Source organism: Canis lupus, chromosome 1 (genome assembly GCF_048164855.1).
Source record: "Canis lupus baileyi chromosome 1, mCanLup2.hap1, whole genome shotgun sequence".
Taxonomy (NCBI): domain Eukaryota; kingdom Metazoa; phylum Chordata; class Mammalia; order Carnivora; family Canidae; genus Canis; species Canis lupus.
In genome coordinates this window covers 90,646,734-90,665,673 of record NC_132838.1, presented here as the reverse complement: position 1 = coordinate 90,665,673, position 18,940 = coordinate 90,646,734, and the positions used below count along the sequence as shown (strand labels likewise).

General features: G+C 47.4%; 1 protein-coding gene across 5 annotated transcripts in view; it reads right to left on the bottom strand.

The window, feature by feature from the left end:
• DMRT1 (doublesex and mab-3 related transcription factor 1) overlaps positions 1-8,047 on the bottom strand; it is a 113,550-nt gene extending 105,503 nt beyond the window's left edge. The window contains exons 1-2 of one of the 5 annotated variants that reach the window (XM_072839500.1): positions 7,508-8,047; positions 3,682-3,865 (exon numbers count right to left, since the gene is read on the bottom strand). In XM_072839500.1, coding sequence (XP_072695601.1) covers positions 3,682-3,865; positions 7,508-7,876 — 553 coding nt within the window. In that variant the 5' untranslated portion in view covers positions 7,877-8,047. The remainder of the gene's footprint in view (positions 1-3,681; positions 3,866-7,507) is intronic. The other 4 variants (XM_072839518.1, XM_072839529.1, XM_072839493.1 and 1 more) reach the window with 4 other exon arrangements.
• Positions 8,048-18,940: the final 10,893 nt, after the last annotated feature.

Sequence of the window (18,940 nt, the reverse complement as noted above, 5' to 3'; positions counted from 1 at the left end):
GCACCCAAGGCGACCAGAGAGAAGTCTCCAGAGCCCAGGAGCCCAGCACACCGCTGGCTTCCGCATCCTCCTCCCTCTGAGTGTCCATTCCCGACTCCAAAGTGACTCCAAGGTCTACCAGCTCCAGAGGCAAAGAAGGGAATCTGGTCACATCCTCCTTGACCCTGACCCTTCTATCCTGCTCCCCTGCTGCTTCTATTTGTAACTTTGCCTGTTGCCACTCTGAAATGCTCCGCCAGGACACCTGTCATGCTGAACTCCATCGAGCCGGAGATCCCACTCTCCAGCTCCTGTCTGGGGGTAGACAAGCTGACCATGGCATCCCCACCCCAAGGTGGGTGCAGGACAGCAGGCTAACCCAGGCTCACCTGCCATGCCCTACAAACTGGCCAGCCTGGACGTCTACCCATCACCGGCCGTTCCCTGCATTGCTCCCCATGAAGACCAGTGGGACAACAGCGAATTGCAGGGACCTTTGCCCCTCACATTGTTCTCATTTGCCCGGCAGCCCTGAGTCCCTTGGGAGGAGTGAACCGTAACCCTGATTGTCCATCATCCCATTTCCTAAGGAAACATGACAACTGCTCCCACAGCCTCTCTTCATAGGCAGGGAAAATGGAAAATGGAAAATCCATGGGCTCTGGACTGAATCCCAGCTCAACTTAGCTTTATTCTGGGGCAGCTTCCTTACCTTGTCTGCAAATGGGAGTAGTTCCTACCTCGTGTTTGTGAAAATCAAATGAGTCATCCCCCTCTTTATTCCTGACACATCCCTCTCCCATTTCAGCCCTCCAGCTAAATCCACCAGAGCAGCCCTGACCTGGTACTATTTGGTGATCAACCTTTAACACAACATATGAGGGATGCCTGGGTGGTTCAGTGGTTGAGCGTTTCCCTTCGGCTCAGGTCGTGATCCCAGGGTCCCAGGATCGAGTTCCGCATTGGGCTCCTTACAGGGAGCCTGCTTCTCCCTCTATGTCTCTGCCTGTCTCTCATGAATAAATAATAAAATCTTAAAAAAAAAAACCCATAGCATATGATTTCAAAGTAAAAATCCTATTTCTGATATTCTCTTCCTATCAAAAGGGAAGTTTGGAAAGTCTTGTAAGCATATATTACGAGAAACCAAACCAAAAAAAAAAAAAAAAAAGGAAAGAGAAAGAAAACCTGCTTCTCCTGGAGAGCTACAGAACCCACAGCCCCAGCAGCACACGGAGTGACAGGAACACATACACACCTACCTGCTCTTTGGAGACCAGGGTTCCCTCTGTCGCTGGCCTTCTTCGGGGCCTGCTTACCTTTACCTTACTTATAATGGTCATGACTCAAACTCCAAAACCCTCCCAGATCACCTCCCTCATTTTTGATAAGAGAAAACAAAAGGCCCAGACAGTTTAAGTGACTTGTTCGAAGTTGCACAGTGAGCACATGGCAGGCAGCTGAGTAACTTTAGCCCAGCTGGTGAGCACAGCAAACAGAGCACCTTGTGAACCGCTCAGGTAAGAGGAACCACACTGCAAGGCTGTATTTCAGGGAGCCTTAGCAGACTCTGGAGATGTTCTGTGCATCTCAGCTTATGTTTTCAGCATGGAAAACAGCAGACTATTGAAAAATACGGATCCAAATTGCAAGAGTCCCCTTATATGCAGATTTTTTTCGACAAATATGGCAGCGTTATTAATGGGTTTCTCCCCCTTATGATTTTCTTTATAATATTTTCTTCTCTCTAGCTTACTTCCTTGTAAGAATACAGTGTATAATATGTATAACATACAAAATATCTGTTAATCGACTGTTTCCGGTTATTGGTAAGGCTTCTAGTCAACAACAGGCTATCTCAGCTAAGTTTTTGGAGAGTCAGAAGTTAACAGATGCATTTCTGCCCGCACGGGGGGGGGGGGGGGGGGGGGGGGGGGGGGGCAGTGTTGTTCAAGGGTCAACAATATGCGTATTTATTTGCCAGCAGGATTTCCCAGATCTTTGGTGAATTTCTTAGAACTCCTGCTATCTAGATCTCCTACCATTAAATGGCACTCTGAGAAAAATGGAAACGCACATCTTCTAGCATTTTTAAATACCTAGAACACAAGTTAGATTTTAGATTTGCCTACAGGGCACTTGACATGTGCAAGTGAGGAACTGAGGGGCTTGAATTTTTCAACACTTTTTACATGGTAAAATACACATAAAATTTACCATCTTAAATCATTTTTAAATACACACCATAGCAATACTGAACATATTCATAATGTGCCACTATTGCTACACCATCCCCTCCACTGCTCTCTTCATCTTTAAACTGCAACCCTATTCCCATGAAACAGTAACTGCCCCTTCCCTCTGCCCTCTGCCCTCCTCAGCCCCTGGCAACCACCAATCTACCCTCTGTCCCCAGGATTCTGATTACTTTAAGTACAACCACACAATATCTGCCTTTTTGTGACCAACTTATTCCACTTGGCATAATACCCTCAAGGTGAACCAAGTTGTAGCATGTGCCAGGATTTTTTTCCTTTTTAAGGCTGAATAATATTCCACTGTGCATAGACACATTTTGCTTATCCTTTCATTAGTCAATAGACATTTGGATTGCTCCCACATTTTAGCTATTATGAAGGCTACTAACAACACCGGTGTATCTCTAGGAGACCCTGCTTTCAATCCATTTGGGTAAACAGCCAGAATTGCTGAGTCATCCGCTAATTCTATTTTTAAGTTTTGAGCAAGCGCCATATTGTTTTCTATAGCAACTGAACCCTTTTCTTTTCTGCTGAGAACACCCAAAGGTTCTGATTTCTCCTCACCCTTGGCCAATATTGTTGTTTTCTGGGATTTTGTTTTGTTTTTTAACTTTTTTGATAGCAGCCAGCCTAATGGCTGAAGTGAAGTGCTATTGCATTGTAGTTTTGATTTGCATTTCCTTAGTGATCAGTAATGCTAACTGTATCTTCTTTGGTTCAATGTTTTCATTTTATTTCACTGTAATTAGGTCACATTTAAATGGCCCCATGTGGCCAGGGGCTTCCACAGTGATTCTCGGGGCAATCTGGAGACACAGTGCAGTAAATACAATGAGCTCTGGAGCCACGTGGATCAAGTCAAGTACTTTCTAGTTCTGTGGACTTAGCCAGGCACTTAAACTTCCTACACCACAGTTTTTATATGCATAAAATAGGGTTAGGACAATCCAGATTACTACAGCTACGAATGAAATGACATGCATCAGGCCCCAGTATAGTCTTAGCATACGGAAAGAATCGAACCCAATGGAACGGGCCTCCCCTCCTTTCCCAATGCCCACCAAAACTGGACACCTAGGAGGTGGCCTTTAAAGACACTTTCTCCAAATGGGCTGCGCCCCCTGCCAAAGAAATGGGACTTTCAGTTCTAGGAAACAAAAATCTTTTAGCTCCCACCCAGTGAACCCCAAAATGGAGGGCAGACAGAGATGAAATCTGGAATCCTGCCCCTCTGATACTCAGTGAGTCTGACTCTGTCCCAATCCAGACTTAGCAAATCACCAGCAGGTTACCAAAATCCCAATTTTAGAATTCCTGGCCATCTCCTCTGTGAAGTAGCCAAAAACAGACCTGCAGGGGAAGAACCCCTTCTGGATGTGATGCATGGCTCAGGATAGCCCTGAGATGGGTTCTGCGGGCCCGAGAGCCCCAGGCCCCTTACCTGACGCCGCAGTGGTGGGGGTGCTGGCCGGCGCGGGCTGCGAGGGGCTGCTGCTCTCGGCCATCAGGCACGGGTTGCTACCACCGCTCTCTCTCTTGACAAGCAGCTCGGCGGCGCTGGGCAGCGGGATGGGGTGGCTGATCCCCAGTTCTTCCTCCTGGGCCTGCTGCCTTCTCAGGGCCACCTGGGAAGCACAGGGCAAGCAGGTCAGCCTCCCGCGCTCCAGAATCACTCACCCGGCTTTGCCAAAACCCCCGGAGCCCCGCTCATCCCCAGACATCAGGAGTTATGAGCTCCGGAAGCAAGGTCTGAGAGTCTCTCGTTCCTTCTGAACGGCAACTAGGTAGGATGTGCAGCCAAAGCCGAGGCGTGGCTGAGAGCGCACAGCAGAGTCAAAAAATGTCCATTACACAAATGAGAATGTACAGCAGGAAATAAGGTTGGTCCAGGAGAATCCGGAAAACCTGTAGAGTCCGCCAAGCAGAGGAGGTCAACCTGAAGAGAGGTCAGCATTGACGGATTAGGAAGGACATTTGTAAAAGGCCACTGTCCTGGGGCCAGCGAGCAGCAAGATTCAGTAGGATCAGATGAGATCCCAAGGTACTCACTGACAAAAAGCAAAAATAGGAGTTGGGCAAACATGCAAATGCAGCTTAACATGAAATGTGGCAAATACCCCAGGAGAGGGACACATCGATCCTACAGCAGGGCTCGCAAGGCAGAAATGGCTGTAAGCATAAAAACTAGCTAGAAGTGGAACTAGAAGAGGATCCCTGGATAGCAGAATGACTAACACCTGGACAGGCAAGAATGAAGGGGCGGAACTATCCTGAGCAAGGGAGCAGGGTGGCCAGGAGAGGCAAGCACTGCTCAGGAAACCCCAGAAGGGCCCTGCTCTCCGGAATGGAGGGAGCATGCAGGGCAGTAATGCGGGAATGGGGCTGGAACAGGGCGCTGACGTCCATGGAGAAGGAGGAGGCCAGATAGAAACACAGGCAGAAGACAGGGGCTCTATGCTAGCAGGACAGAAGGGGCTGGAAGCCAGGGTGTAAGGGACCTCACCTACCTAGGAGACTCCTCAGGGTCCCTCTTCAATTTATCTGCTTTTAAATAACATTGTTAAAGGTTGCAAAAAAAAAGAAAAGTGTAAAGAAATTAAATTGTACTTTTGCCTACCACATGTAACAAAAAAGGAGACTTTCTGTTGAAACTTGACTACTGGTGATGGTGAAATGAGAAAGTAAACTATCTGTGCCTCCCTCTGAGGCCCAAATAAAAGCAAAAAGCCAAGATCAAAAATGTAAACCAGAAACACAAACTACTATTTATTGTTTTAAGGAAACTGTAGTCCAAGGTTAGCAAGCTGATCAACTCACAAATAATTTTACTCATAACATGAGCCTTCAACTTACAAAAAAAAATCTTAAATAATCAATTAAGATTAAATGATCCAGCTTTAGTCTTGGATTTTCTATTATTAACCAAGTTTAGAAACAATATTAAGGATTTGGCCAAAAAATAGCAACAAAAAAACTCCACAAATCTCTGAAGTATGTCAATGAATGCTTATATCCTGATTCAAACAAATCTCATGGATGCTCCATAAAAATGTGGATATTTATTTTATATGCCATAAACGGAGGAGGACATTTTTATGAAAGCCTCTCCAAGATTTTAAAGAAATATTATTTAATCAGGGAAGACGGGCAATTGATTAAAATGCAGTTAGTAGGGTCATATTGAAGATCCATTTTGCACTGTTTCAGAATGAAAAAAACAGCTGGTACAGGGGAATTTTACAGGATTTCATCTAGGACAGCACAAGCCTTTCTGGTGTAAAAAATGCTTGTTTCATATTATAGAAGTAATCCTGAGTCGCTTTTGTTTTTAATGTAGCAAACAGTTTTTTTCCAAGTTGGTGCCCCTATGAATAAAGCTTACTCAAAAGGAATGGCCCTACTTAAATACATGCTTTTATTACATTTTAATACATTTCCAGGAAAATTAGTCTCCGAAGCATATTCTCCACACAATAATATTTAAGCCAACAACTCAATGTTCAGAAGATTTTTCTGTCTACAAATACAACTTCAACGTCCCTGTCTTTTTCAGTAAATGTGATGCATTTTAAGGCTGGATGAGTATAATCTGTTCCCCCACTATAGATCACACTAAAAATCCCCAAAGAAACAGCTAAGGAAAACCTGTATTCCATGACTGCACTTGCAATCTGCGAAGCCAACATATTTCCAATTTCAGACACATTTTTTAAAATGAGGTGTATATAAAGAGTAGAATCTTTAAGCATTTATCTGGCCTTTCTGTTACACACTTGGATGAATTATTTTCCACGGAGGTTATTCACACGTTCCCAGCCACAAGTAGCACCTCGCGTTAGTAAACTTTTCTTTGCTATCTTTTCATCTTAAATAAACTGTCTTAAAAGGATGAAACAAATTTTAGCTGGAAAGAATGTATATTATTCTCTCTCTCTCTCTCTCAAAAAAAAAAAAAAATCCGGGATCCCTGGGTGGCGCAGCTGTTTGGCGCCTGCCTTTGGCCCAGGGCGTGATCCTGGAGATCCGGGATCCAATCCCACGTCAGACTCCCGGTACATGGAGCCTGATTCTCCCTCTGCCTGTGTCTCTGCCTCTCTCTCTCTCTCTCTGTGACTATCATAAATAAATAAAAACGTAAAAAAAAATTTTTAAAAAAAATTTAAAAAAAAAATCCTTTCAGGATACCAAGACAATCATTTTGGTTTAAGATGCTAAATTACCGAACTGCCTAGAATGTTTTTTTTTTTTTTTTTAAATTACAGATCTAGCCTCAAACCGTTTCCTATTCCCCCCCCCCTCCCTTGCGCACGCTTTTTAAAAACTTTTCAGCGTGCATTTTAAGCCAGACTCCAAGCAACTCGTACCTGAGTGAGTCAGGTGCAGAGGCTGGAAGGCGAGGAGAATCCCCGCGGTGCGCAAAACGGCTGGGGCGCGCGGAGGGCCCGCGGGCGGCGACCCCCGGAGGGAGGGCGCCCGGGGCCGCGGGGACCCCCCTGCGCCCGCCCGCGCTGCCGCGGCTCTTCCACAAGGACCGTGCGGCCCGCCCGGGCCCGGAAGGGCGGCGGCACCCTCCCCGGTGTGCACCTCTCTGCTCCAGGTGCGGGGGAGGCCGGGCACCCTGGGGCCTGCTCCCGGCGGGAGGGCTCCCAGCTCTCCACTCGGACCGCCAGGTCCGAGGTGCGCGGGGCCCCCGGAGGGCCGAGCCCGGCCACTCTGTGCTCTGAAAGCGGGAGCAGAGATCCTGGGGGACTGGGGGGCCGTTCTCCCCCGCTCGAAGGGGCGAACCCGGCCACTCTGCTCTGCAAGAGGGAGCAGAGATCCTAGCGGGTCTGGGGGCCCCTCTCCACCCCCCCCCCAAGAGGCGAATTGCCACTCCGTGCTCTGAGCCAATGATCTGAGACCCTAGGGATTCGGGGGGCCTCCGAAGGCGCGAACCCCGCAAGTCTGCTGGAGGACGGGATCGGGGACTCCTGAACAGGGCCAGCCCCGCGCCAACTTACTGCTCGGGAACGGAGACGGGAGATCCTGGGGACGGATTCTTGAGATCTCCCCCCAACGGGGCATGCACCCGAACTCTCGGCCGGAGCGCCCAGCAAACCCCGCAACCTCCCTGCTCCGCGGGCCGGACCCCAGAGGACCGGGAGCTCCGCGAGGCTGGGAGCCCCGGGCCCCGCGCGCCTCTCCGGAGCCCCGCACCGCGTGGCGCCCGCCGGGCCCCAGGGACTCAGGGGGCGGGCTGACCCCCGCGCCCCGGACGCCGCACTCACCTGCGCGGCCATCACGCGCTGTCGCTCGGCGATCAGGTTGCACTTCTTGCACTGGCAGTCCCGCCACATGCAGAAGCGCTTGTGGCCCTTGAGCGGCGACGCGTAGCCGTGGTTCCTGCATCGCGCGCACTTGGGCAGCCGCGGGGACTTCTTGCTCGCGGAGCCCATGCCCGACGCCCCCGAGCCCGAGCCGGAGCCCGAGCCCGAGCCGCCGCCGCTGCCCCCGGCGCCCGCGCCCCCGGTGCTCCCGACCAGCGCCCCGGCCGCTTTGCCAAAGCCCCCGGCCTTGCCCTGCGGCGGTGCCCCGGCGGCGGCGTGCGGGGCCTCCGAAGGTGCGGAGGGCTTGCTGAATGCGTCGTCGTTGGGCATGGTGCCCCAGGGAGAAGCGCCAGGGCCCTCGGGGCCCCTCTCCGGTCTGGAGACGGCTGCAAGGAAGAGCGCAGCCGGGGCCGAGGCTCCGGAGCGGAAGGCGCAGAAGGCGTGTGCGCCGCGGCCCGAGGTGCAGCCGGAGTGGCGAGGTCGGGACTCACAACGCCCAGACTGGTGGGGGGTTGTGCCCTTTTTTTTTTTTTTTTTCCTTTTGGCGCGCGCGCAGCGCAGAACTTTTGGATACTTTTCAGAACGTTCCCGGGATTGCCTGGGCGGGAGAGGGCGCGAGGGAATGCGGCCCCGCCCCCGCCCCCCAACTCTAGCCTCCGCGTTCCAGCCGGGAGCCGGCTTGCACTGGCTGCAAAGGCCGAGGGCGTGGCTGCAGGTGTCTGCAAGCGCACCTCGAGGTGCAGAGCCCCGGGGAGAGCGCGATCCCCGCGCTCCCCCAGGTGCCCGAGCTCGCTGCACACGGAGGAAGCAGAGCTCCCAGGGCTGGAACGCACTTGTGCATCCTCGTGGCGCACGCTGCTTGGAGGAGGTGCAGACCACCCCGTGGGGTCCTACAGCTCCCTTCCCCCACTCTCCGCGTTAGCTCCGTTAGCTCGGGAGACCCCAGGTTGGCAGACGCCAACTCCGGGAAAAGGGTTCTTCCTCACTTAAGAGAAGTAGGGGATTGTAGGCCCGACAAAAGTCTCTGCCCTTAATCAGCAACTAAGACCCTCATTGTGTGGGGCTCGGGCGCACGAAAAATCGGGTCTTTCTGTTCTCCAGTCACTTCTTCCTGCCCTTGTGTTCATTCGTTCACAAGATTTCTACCTGCGGGCTCCCAATGACTCTGAAATCTGAAATTCCAGCCTTTGTGGCTTCTCACTTCAAATGCTTCGCATAGAAAAAAAAAATGTTTCACATAGGATCTGCACGCAGGGGCGTGAAACTCAGCCCTTAACAAACCTCATTGGAATGGGGTTGGGGGGTTACTTAGCAGATGAAGACCTTTATCAAAATTCATTCTACACTTAAGAAATGTGCATTCATTGTGTACAGTTATACCTCTAGAAACCCCCGGTCGTCTTACAGCCTCCCCCCAACCCGTTCCTCTCTGTTCACTTACACAGTAAATCCATCCCTAAGGCTGTGGATCAGATGATTTCTTCCCTACACACCCACGTGTCCCTGCAAACAACCAGCCCTCCCCATGTCTGGATCTGTGGTAGCTTCCAGCTCCTATCCCTGGTTCTTGATCTTCCAGTATATTCCACACAGTTAGCTGGCCTCTGTGGTGGTTGGATATGGCTTGTCTTGTGAAAAAAGTTAAAGACCCAAGGCTGTGTTTTAAAGGGCTTCAGTGATCTCCCTCTGCATTTCTCAGCCTCAGAGTTTCCAACCAGCTGAAAAGAGCTGTGTTGGCCCTTTACCTACCTGTTCAGTACCATTTCCCTAACCCCACAATGGCCTTTATCCAGCCAGGGGGTTGCCCTAACACCTCTCCTCCACTTTCCTTGCTTTTCCCCAGTATTAGTTCTCAGGCCCCAAATTCCAGGCCCCCAGCCCAGGGGGAGGGTAGGTCCGCAAAGAATGGAGACCATTGCACTTGGTTCCTCTCTTAGCAGAGGAACATTTTCAGCACTGATCTTGGAAATGCTCTAACCTACTTTTCCTATTATTCTGAAGCCCCTCTCACAGGCTCCTTCTTCGAGCCTGAATTTTCTCCCATTGGTGCTTCCTGGCTGAAAATATTTCCCAAAGAAACTTCTAGCTTTACACAGTACCTCATATCTTTACCATCAAGCCAGTGAAGCTCTACTCCAGACAGAGGCCAGGGTGCAACAACCATTCATCTCATTCTGGAACCTGTTAAAGGATAACCACTATTTTATTGAGGAATATTCCTAAATCTTCCATTAAAACACACATGCCAACTGCTGCTACCTATCATTTATCCTTTTCCACATATTTATACTTCAATACCCTAGCTCGAGCCAAATCATTCCCAAGGTTCAATCCAGTTTGAGAGAATGAAGTAAATGCTGGAAGCAGTGGCTGTCATATCCCAAATTACAGGGGGACACATGTGTCTTTTGAGCCTCCCATCACTAGAATCTGTGATGGAGAAATTTAAGGCTACAGAAAATTTGGGGCTAGGAACCTGTGTGAACAAGGTAGTAAAACATAAAATGTGACGAAGTTAATAGCCTAATAAAGCTTTTATTCACAAACCATAGAGGAGGTACAGGGCACAAGGTTATCCAGAAGGGAAGTAGGGAGCCCCTAAGGATGAGCAAGAGTGGTTCTGGATATTTGGAGTGGTCTGCCCCTGTTGTCTTCTTTCTCCCCTCCTGTCTTTCCAGAAACCAGAGCTATGAAGGTGTGCGTTGATGATGCAGATCAGTGTGCGTTGAGTTAGACAGATGGCCAAGACATACTGATGAGTGTTGGGGAAGGAGGGGTCTGTTCTAAAACTTGGTAGGATTAGGCAAAGACTTCTTAGATATGATACCAAAGCACAAGTGATAAGAGCAAAAAAAATTACAAACTGACTATATCAAAATTTAAAACCTTTGTGCTTCTGAAGGTAGCACTTAGATATTGAAAAACCAAATGCTGGAAAAAAAATATTTGGAAATCATCTATCTGATAGAGGACTTATATCCAGAACACATAAAAACTCTTGTGATTCAATAATAAACAGACAACCCAATCAGAAGCATGGGTAACATTTTGCATGGACATTTCACCGAAGAAAATGTTTGAATGGCCAATGTAGACATGGAAAGATGCTTGATATTGTTAATCATTAGGGAAGTGCGAATCAAAACAACAGTGAACCATCACTGCACACCCACCAGGATGGCTATGATCGAAAACACAGTCCAGTAGCAAGTATTGGCTAGGATGTAGAGAACCTGAAATTCTCAGATATTGCTGGTGGGAATGTAAAACACAACCATTTTGGAAAACTTTGCAATATGATCAAATTTTCACTCCTAGATATCTACTGCAGAGAAATGAAAACATACATCCACACAAACACTAAGACATGAATATCCATACCAGCATCACCCATTTGGAACAACACAAATCCTGCCCCTTTGGGGCTGCATGAAAAAAAAAAAAGGAACAACACAAATCCTTTAACGCTTCAATGAATAAACAAAGTGCTATATACATACAATGGACTATTATCCAGTCCTCAAAAAGGATGAGGTAATGATACGCTCTACAGTAAGAATGAACTCTGAAAAAAAAAAAAAAAAGAATGAACTCTGAAAACAGTATGCTAAGAAAAAGAAGGCAGATTCAAAATACCATATATTGTATGTAACCATTTATATCAAATGTCCAAAAGAGGCAAATCAATTTAGGGAGGATAAGCCGTCACCAGGGGCTGGCTGGGAACAGAGAGGAAGTGCAGATGGGTATAAGGGGTCTTTCTGGGGGTGATGCAATGATCTAAAATTGTATTGTGGTCATGGTTGCAAAATTCTGCAAATTTATTAAAATTATTGGTATGAAAAAAAATTATAGGTATGACTAAACTGAGAGAATTTTAAGGTATATAAATTATGCCTTGGGGCACCTGGGTGGCTCCATCAGTTAAGTGTCTGCCTTAGGCTCAGGTCATGATCTCAGGGTCCTGGGATAGAGCCTGGTGTCAGGCTCCCTGCTCAGTGGGGAATCTGCTTCTCCCTCTCCCTCTCCCTCTTCCCCTGCTCATGCTCTCTCCTGTCTCTCTCTTTCTCAAATGAATTAAAAAAAAAAATCATGCCTCAACAAACAAACATGTAAACGAAAAACACCATGATATACAATGTGGTTCCATTTCTGAAATGAGAGCAAATGTGGATTTATATTTGCTTGATAGGCTAATAACTCTCCCTGGGTTACCGGATTATGGGTGATAATCTCCTTATACTTTGTTTTGTTTTTATTTTATGTTTTTGCAAAGTCGATCCAGATTCTGGCACCCTCCATTCTGTCTCTTCCCCCCATGGCTGTGTGGTAAGAGCTGACATCCGGGTTGGGGCCAAACTGGCCCTGCCTCAGCCCTGTGGTCAGCCCCAGCTTACCAGCATTCTTAGCATTAGAACTTGGAAACCGGGATCCCTGGGTGGTGCAGCGGTTTGGCGCCTGCCTTTGGCCCAGGGCGCGATCCTAGAGACCCGGGATTGAATCCCACATCGGGTTCCCGGTGCATGGAGCCTGCTTCTCCCTCTGCCTGTGTCTCTGCCTCTCTCTCTCTCTCTCTCTCTCTCTCTGTGACTATCACAAATAAATAAAAATAAAAATAAAAGAACTTGGAAACCAAGTTCATTGCACCAAAAAATTATTACATGTTTTGCTTTACAGTTGCCATAGTTCTGTGATGCTTACACTTTACTAACTGATTTTTAAACACATTTAGCAGGCATTACTTTCACCATCAGAAAAAAAAAAAAACAAATATATTATTTTATTAGTGAGGCAGTATGGCATCATAATTAAATGCCTTGCTTTGAATCCCATCTCTGTGACCTTAGACAAGTTTCTTAACCTCTCTGTGACTCAGTCTGCCTATCTGTGATAGGAGCATAATAATATCTGCCTCAAAGGATTGATAGAAAGACTAAATTAGTTAATAATACTCAGGACGTGCTTAGAGAAGTATTTGGAACCCAGTCACAAGTCTGTTGTTTTTGTTGTTAATATTATTTCCATATTGGAAAGAAAAAAAAGAGGTGGGAGAAAGCAGGGCATATATACATATAGCCTCCCACATGTTAGTATAATTTAGTGAGGAGGGAGCTATATTAGAAAGCGTTTATGATAAATTTCATCTACTTTGCATTTCGTCCATGGAAAGCAGCCCTAGCCCCTGGTCTTGGTGGGATCACAGGGAAAATTCTCTGTGCTGCTTCTGACCATATATATGAAGCGAGACAGTGTATGAGTCAAAATACTCAGCTCAAGGGCAGCCCAGGTGGCTCAGCGGTTTAGCGCCGCCTTCAGCCCAGGGCGTGATCCTAGAGTCCCACATCGGGCTCCCTGCATGAAGCCTGCTTCTCCCTCTGCCTGTGTCTCTGCCTCTCTCTCTCTCTCTCTCTCTCTCTCTTTCTCATGAACAAATAAATAAAATCTTTAAAAAAAAAAAAAAAACTCAGCTCAAGGGTCAAGTGCGGAGCGCTCAGTCCACTGGCCTGAACGAAAGACTCCGCGTGCAGCTGCATGTGGGCAATGCCCTGTGATATGAGCAGGAGCAATCTGGGGAGGAGCAAGAGGAATAGAGCATCGGGCACTGTGTGGAGGACCGGAGTAAGAGGAGGACTGCCCTGTGGCCTGCAGTGTCGCAGGATCTGAGCAGGCACAAAGGGGAAAACAGAACCTTCTAGGCTGTGGGAACGACAGATGGGAGGCTGGATGCTGAGACTGAGCCTGCAGGTTGGGGGAGAGGGCAAAGGTGTGCCAGTCTGGAACAGAAGAGTCAAGCTGGAGCCCAGCAGGAGATAAGGGTGGAAAGATAGCGTGGCACCTTGCCTGCCAGTGAGGAATTTGGCCTCTATCCTATAGGCAAATGGAGAAGGATGAAGGTCTCCATCCTTGAAGTGTTTGAGGAGTGGAAGTGGTGGCTCTGCCAATCACTGTGTGATTTGGACAAGCCACTTAACCTCTCTGGTCCCTGTGAGGCGATGATGACAATATCGGAGGGATCAGTTACTGGTAAGATGCCCAGAATCGTGATGGGGGTGGAGGATGGGGGATGGCAGTCAGCGCTGCAGGGCGGGGTCTATAGGAATGAAGGCTGCCTGTGTTAGAGTCACGGCCTTGCCACTTACCAGCTAGTGCTGCTCCTGGGCAAGTCACTCACCCTCTCCAAGCCTCCGTTTCTTCTACTGGACTTTGGAAAGGACCTGAGAATTGTAATGAGGCAATGACTTACATATGTAAAGATGTGTGCAAGAGAACAAGCATGATCGTAGTGTGAGCGGTTGTTTCAGAATACTACAGGGGCAATCTAGAAGCACCGGCGGAAGACGAGGGGGGCCCAGCAGGCAGCTCCGAGGATCTGAGCAGTTGGCTTGTTCACCCCAGGAAACTGTTCCCAACAGGTCAGTAATTAGGAGCCCAGCCTGGCACCTGGAGACAGAAATCCGAGTAGCAAACATCTATCGCAAAGCACGCTGTCCTCACATCATCTGAGCATCTGGGGCCAGCTCAGGCCCCGAGGAAGGCTGCGGGACACAGTAAAGTGCCACTCAAAGGCAGCACGGGGGCAGAGCAGCAGGGGTGGGCGCCCATGGGAGGGAGGAGAAGCACCCTGGCAGGGGGGGCTCTGCGTTACCCAGAGCACAGACCCCGAGGGCACCCCTGTTTTCTAAGACTGGGCAATGAATGGTTTCTCACAAGTAATGCCCCACTGTGAGTTAGCAACAGAAGTTTAAATCCTGTCCTATTCCTTACCTTTTGCTTAAGAAAAGAATATAAATGTTTTATAATTTTTCCCAGTTAGGGACACCTGGGTGGCTTAGCGGTTGAGCGCCTGCCTTCTGCACAGGTCATGATCCCAGGGTCCTGGGATTGAGTCCTGCCTGCATCAGTCTCCCCACAGGGAGCCTGCTTCTCCCTCTGCCTATAACTCTGCCTCTCTCTCTCTGCCTCTCTCTGTGTCTCTCATGAATAAATAAACAAGTAAAATCTTAAACAAAACCCAAAAAGGAATATTTATTTTAGGGGCACCTGGTTCAGTCAGTTAGGCCTGGACTCTTGGCTTCTGCTCAGGGTCATGATCTCAGGGTGGGGGGGTTGAGCCCCTCCTCCTCAGGCTCTTCCCTCAAGGGGCATCCTCGGGAGATTCTCTCCCTCTGCCCCCTCCTCCCACTCGCCCATGTGCTCTCTCTCTGGCTCTCTTTCTGCAATAAATAAATAAATAAATAAATGTTTAAAATATATATTTAGTGTAGATGGGGATTAAAGAGTACACTTACCATGATGAGCACTGACATGAATAGATTTGAATCACTAAATTCTACTTTTTCATTTTAAGATTTTATTTATTTATTCATGAGAAACAGAGAGAGGCAGAGACACAGGCAGAGGGAGAAGCAGACGCCCCGAGGGGAGCCCGATGTGGGACTCGATCCCAGGGTCACGACCTGAGCCCAAGGCAGGCGCTCAACCACTGGGCCACCCAGGCGTCCTGAATCACTAAATTTTGTACCTGAAAGTAATATTATACTGTGTGTTAACTGGAATTTAAATAAAAACTTAAAAAATAACTTACTAAAAAAAGGAAAATTTTAAGTTCAAAAAAATTATTTTACCAAGCTTAATTAGGTGGAGGAAGAATAACAAGATACCTTTAATGTTTGATATTTGTAAAGAGCAAACACATTCAAATTGCTATTTGGATTTTAATTTACAAATGCCTTATTTTAATTGACCATTTAAAAACAAAGGTGTCTACTTTTTAATGTTAATAATCCCCCTGAGATTACTATTTATGTCAGTTCTTTCTCACACAGGGAAGGCTCTTGAGGCTCTTGGAAGAGTTTTGCTGAGACTAGTTTTAAAAGATCAGAGGAAACAGTGAACACAAATCCTGAAATAACATTTAAGAGTTTCAAATGAATTGGAAGTTAAAATGTATATCAACAAAGGTGCTCAGATACATCTCCCATTGGGTTCAACAGCCACTATCTTGCCGATTTCTCAGTTTGTTAACAAAATTAAAAGAAGACAAACAGATTTGCCATGCTAATATTGCCAAGATAAATAACAATGTAAGCTCGCCTGAATTTTTACCACAGGCCACCTACATGAGGCAGAAGGACTGAGAATAGTAAAATGAATATTTTGTGGCTGATTCCAAGTTTAAAAATTGAAACCTTTAGTAGACACATATATCAGTTATTATGTGCTTTACCAAGCTTCTTTTTTTCCCCCAAAGAAGGCCTTATCAGGTTTCCAACTTTCCCAACAAATGGATGAAAACTACACCAAGTTTTAGAGATACGTTAAAAACACAAAAATTCATCTAATCCCAGAAGAATGATGAGCCAAGAATCTAGATAGTGAGAATGATGATGGTATGCAGATGACAAGAACTAGACTAACCCTAATCGCTGCAGTTGTTGGCACATATTTCAAAACTACTTGCAAGGGACCTGGGCAGTTCAGTCGGTTGACTGGACTCTTGGCTTCAGCTCAGGTGGTGATCTCGGGGTCCTGAGATAGAGCCCTGCTTTCTTCCAGCTCTGTGCTCAGCACAGAGTCAGCTTCAGACCTCTGCCCCTCCCTCACCTCCAAATAAATAAATAAAATCTTTTTTTTTTTTTTAAGATTTACTTATTCATGAGAGACACACACAGAGAGAGAGGCAGAGACATAGGCGGAGGGAGAAGCAGGTTCCCTGCAGCGAGTCCGATGTGGGACTTGATCCCAGGACCCTGGGATCACACCCTAGGCCAAAGGCAGATGCTCAACCGCTGAGCCACCCAGGTGCCCTCAAGTTGATTACTGTATGTGGTTACTGTCAGAATTGACACCCCTAACCAAACATGACTTCAGCTACACTATAAAGCATCTTCCTGGGGCTCAGAAAACAAGACAAACCTGTGCAATAGTTCACCAAAGAAAACATCAGTAACCATTTGGTTCAAGAAATGTCTTGGGGGCAGCCCCGGTGGCACAGAGGTTTAGCACCACCTGAGGCCCAGGGCGTGATTCTGGAGACCCGGGATCAAGTCCCGTGTCGGGCTCCCTGCGTGAAGCCTGCTTCTCCCTCTGCCTGTGTCTCTGCCTCTCTCTCTCTCTCCCTGTCTCTATGAATGAATAAATAAAATCTTAAAAAAAAAAAAAAAGAAATGTCTTGGGTTGGTGCAGGATTCACCCCCACCTGAACGGTGGCATTAAACGCTAAGGAGTTTAGAAAACACTGAAGACTGGAGGGGCCCTGGAGGGCTTCCTGGAAGAAGGAATTTGGATTAAGGAACCAGTCATGAAGGGGTGGTAAATTGATACAAACTAGAACTGCATCTTCCAAAGGGGGAAATGGGACGGCCTGGTGATGGGGACATTCAGGCAGCCTCTGCCCTGTTCTAGAAATTTTCATCCCTGGGGTCCTCATTCCTTACTGCCCTATTTGGATGACATTCCTACTGGATGCGTTCCTCCTGCTTTATTAGACTCAGGAAGAACAGAAAGCCTTTGCTTTCAGGAACCTTACTGAGACAAGGGTGGAGTATTTGTTTATTACTATTTAAAAATATGCATAAAAGCTGAGAGAAACAAGGAGATAATCCCAGAGTGTAGTGAGTGGACACACTCCCTCTTGTAAAGTGTCATCTCCTACCCCTCCTCCCCAGGGACTCCAAGGGGAAGGGTCATTGGTGGGGGTGCTCCCAGGCCACAGCCAGGCTTGCCACCACAAGCCAAGCACTGCCTTTTTTTTTTTTTTTAAGTTTTTTTTTTTAATTTATTCATGAGAGACACACAGAGAGAGGCAGAGACACAGGCAAAGGCACAGGGAGAGGACCTGAAGGGGAGCCCGGTGTGGGACTCAATCCTGAGACCCCAGGATCACGACCTGAGCCAAAGGCAGATGCTCACCACTGAGCAACCCAGGCATCCCCAGGCACTGTCTTTACTCAGTGTATCTGCCAGCCAGTATGTTTGCCCCACATGACTGTGCCATCTTACCCATCTTACCCACATGAGCTGGTGTAGGGGGGTCCTGGGTGGGGCAAGGAAGCTTCTCCTTGCTCCCCTTCAGGTCCTATTTCCTGCCCAGAAGACAGGTAGTGTCTGTGTGTCCCCCCTACAAACACTGTAAACCCAAAGGGGTCTCCACGTGGGAATATACACAATTAACTGTAGTGTAGATACCAGCACAGTGGTATTAGAGGTGATGGGTGGTGGGAGAGTGGGATTGGTAGCCTTATACTTAATAAATACTACTGATACCCTCTAAAGTAGGGGTGCCAGATGAAATACATCAATATTGCATGGGACATACTTAGGCTAAAAACTATTATTCCTTGTTGATCCTAAATTCAAATTCAATTGGGTGTTCTGTATTTTTATTCATCAAATATATGGAAACCCTAATATTATAGGTCCTGAGAAGCACCATTTCCCCAAGTCTTCTTAGGAGTCAGGAGGAAAAATAGATTAAAAACCACTTTTGGACCAGGGGTCCTCTAGGTATATTCCTGTAGGACAAATTCAGATGACCACAAGTTTGCTATAGCTTGTAGGCTCAGAATGGGTTGTACATTTTTAAATGGCTGGAAGAAAATGAAAAATAGAATTTTTGTTACATGTGATATTCAAATTTCGGTGCCTGTAAATAATGTTTTATAGGAACACAACTACACCCACTCCTTTATGTACTGTCTATGGCTGCTTTGGAGATAGGAGGGCAGAGCCCAGGAATTGTAATAGAAGCCAAATGGCCCCAGAGCTTAAAATATTTTCTATTTGGTCCTGTTATCTAAAAAGAGTGTGATGGGCAGCCCCGGTGGCACAGTGGTTTAGCGCCGCCTGCAGCCCAGGGCTTGATCCTGAAGACTCAGGATTGAGTCCCGCATCGGGCTCCCTACATGGAGCCTGCTTCTCCCTCTGCCTGTGTCTCTGCCTCTCTCTCTCTCTGTGTCTCTCATGAATAAATAAATAAAATCTTTAAAAAAAAAAAGTGTGGATTCCTGCTATGGGCCTCCATTTGTTTTGGGGGCTCCCAGGATGATTTCTGTTTTTTTTAAGACAATATTTCAAAATGGGATAACACATTTGGAGGTACCTTCAAAGTCTTTTGTGGACAGCAGACTTGGTCTAAAATGATGGACCTGTCTTTACACTCAGACTCCCTCTCTTCTGACAGGTCCCTGCTGGCCCATGGGTTAAAGGAAGCATGACATTGACCCTCTCTTGCTAGAGCTTCTGAATCCAAAGGAAACAGCCACATAAATAAAGTGTTCTTCTTTTTAATATTTTATTTTTTATTTATTTATGAGAGACACAGAGACATAGGCAAAAGGAGAAGCAGGCTCCCTGTGGGGAGCCCGATGTGGGACTTAATCCCAGGACCCCAGG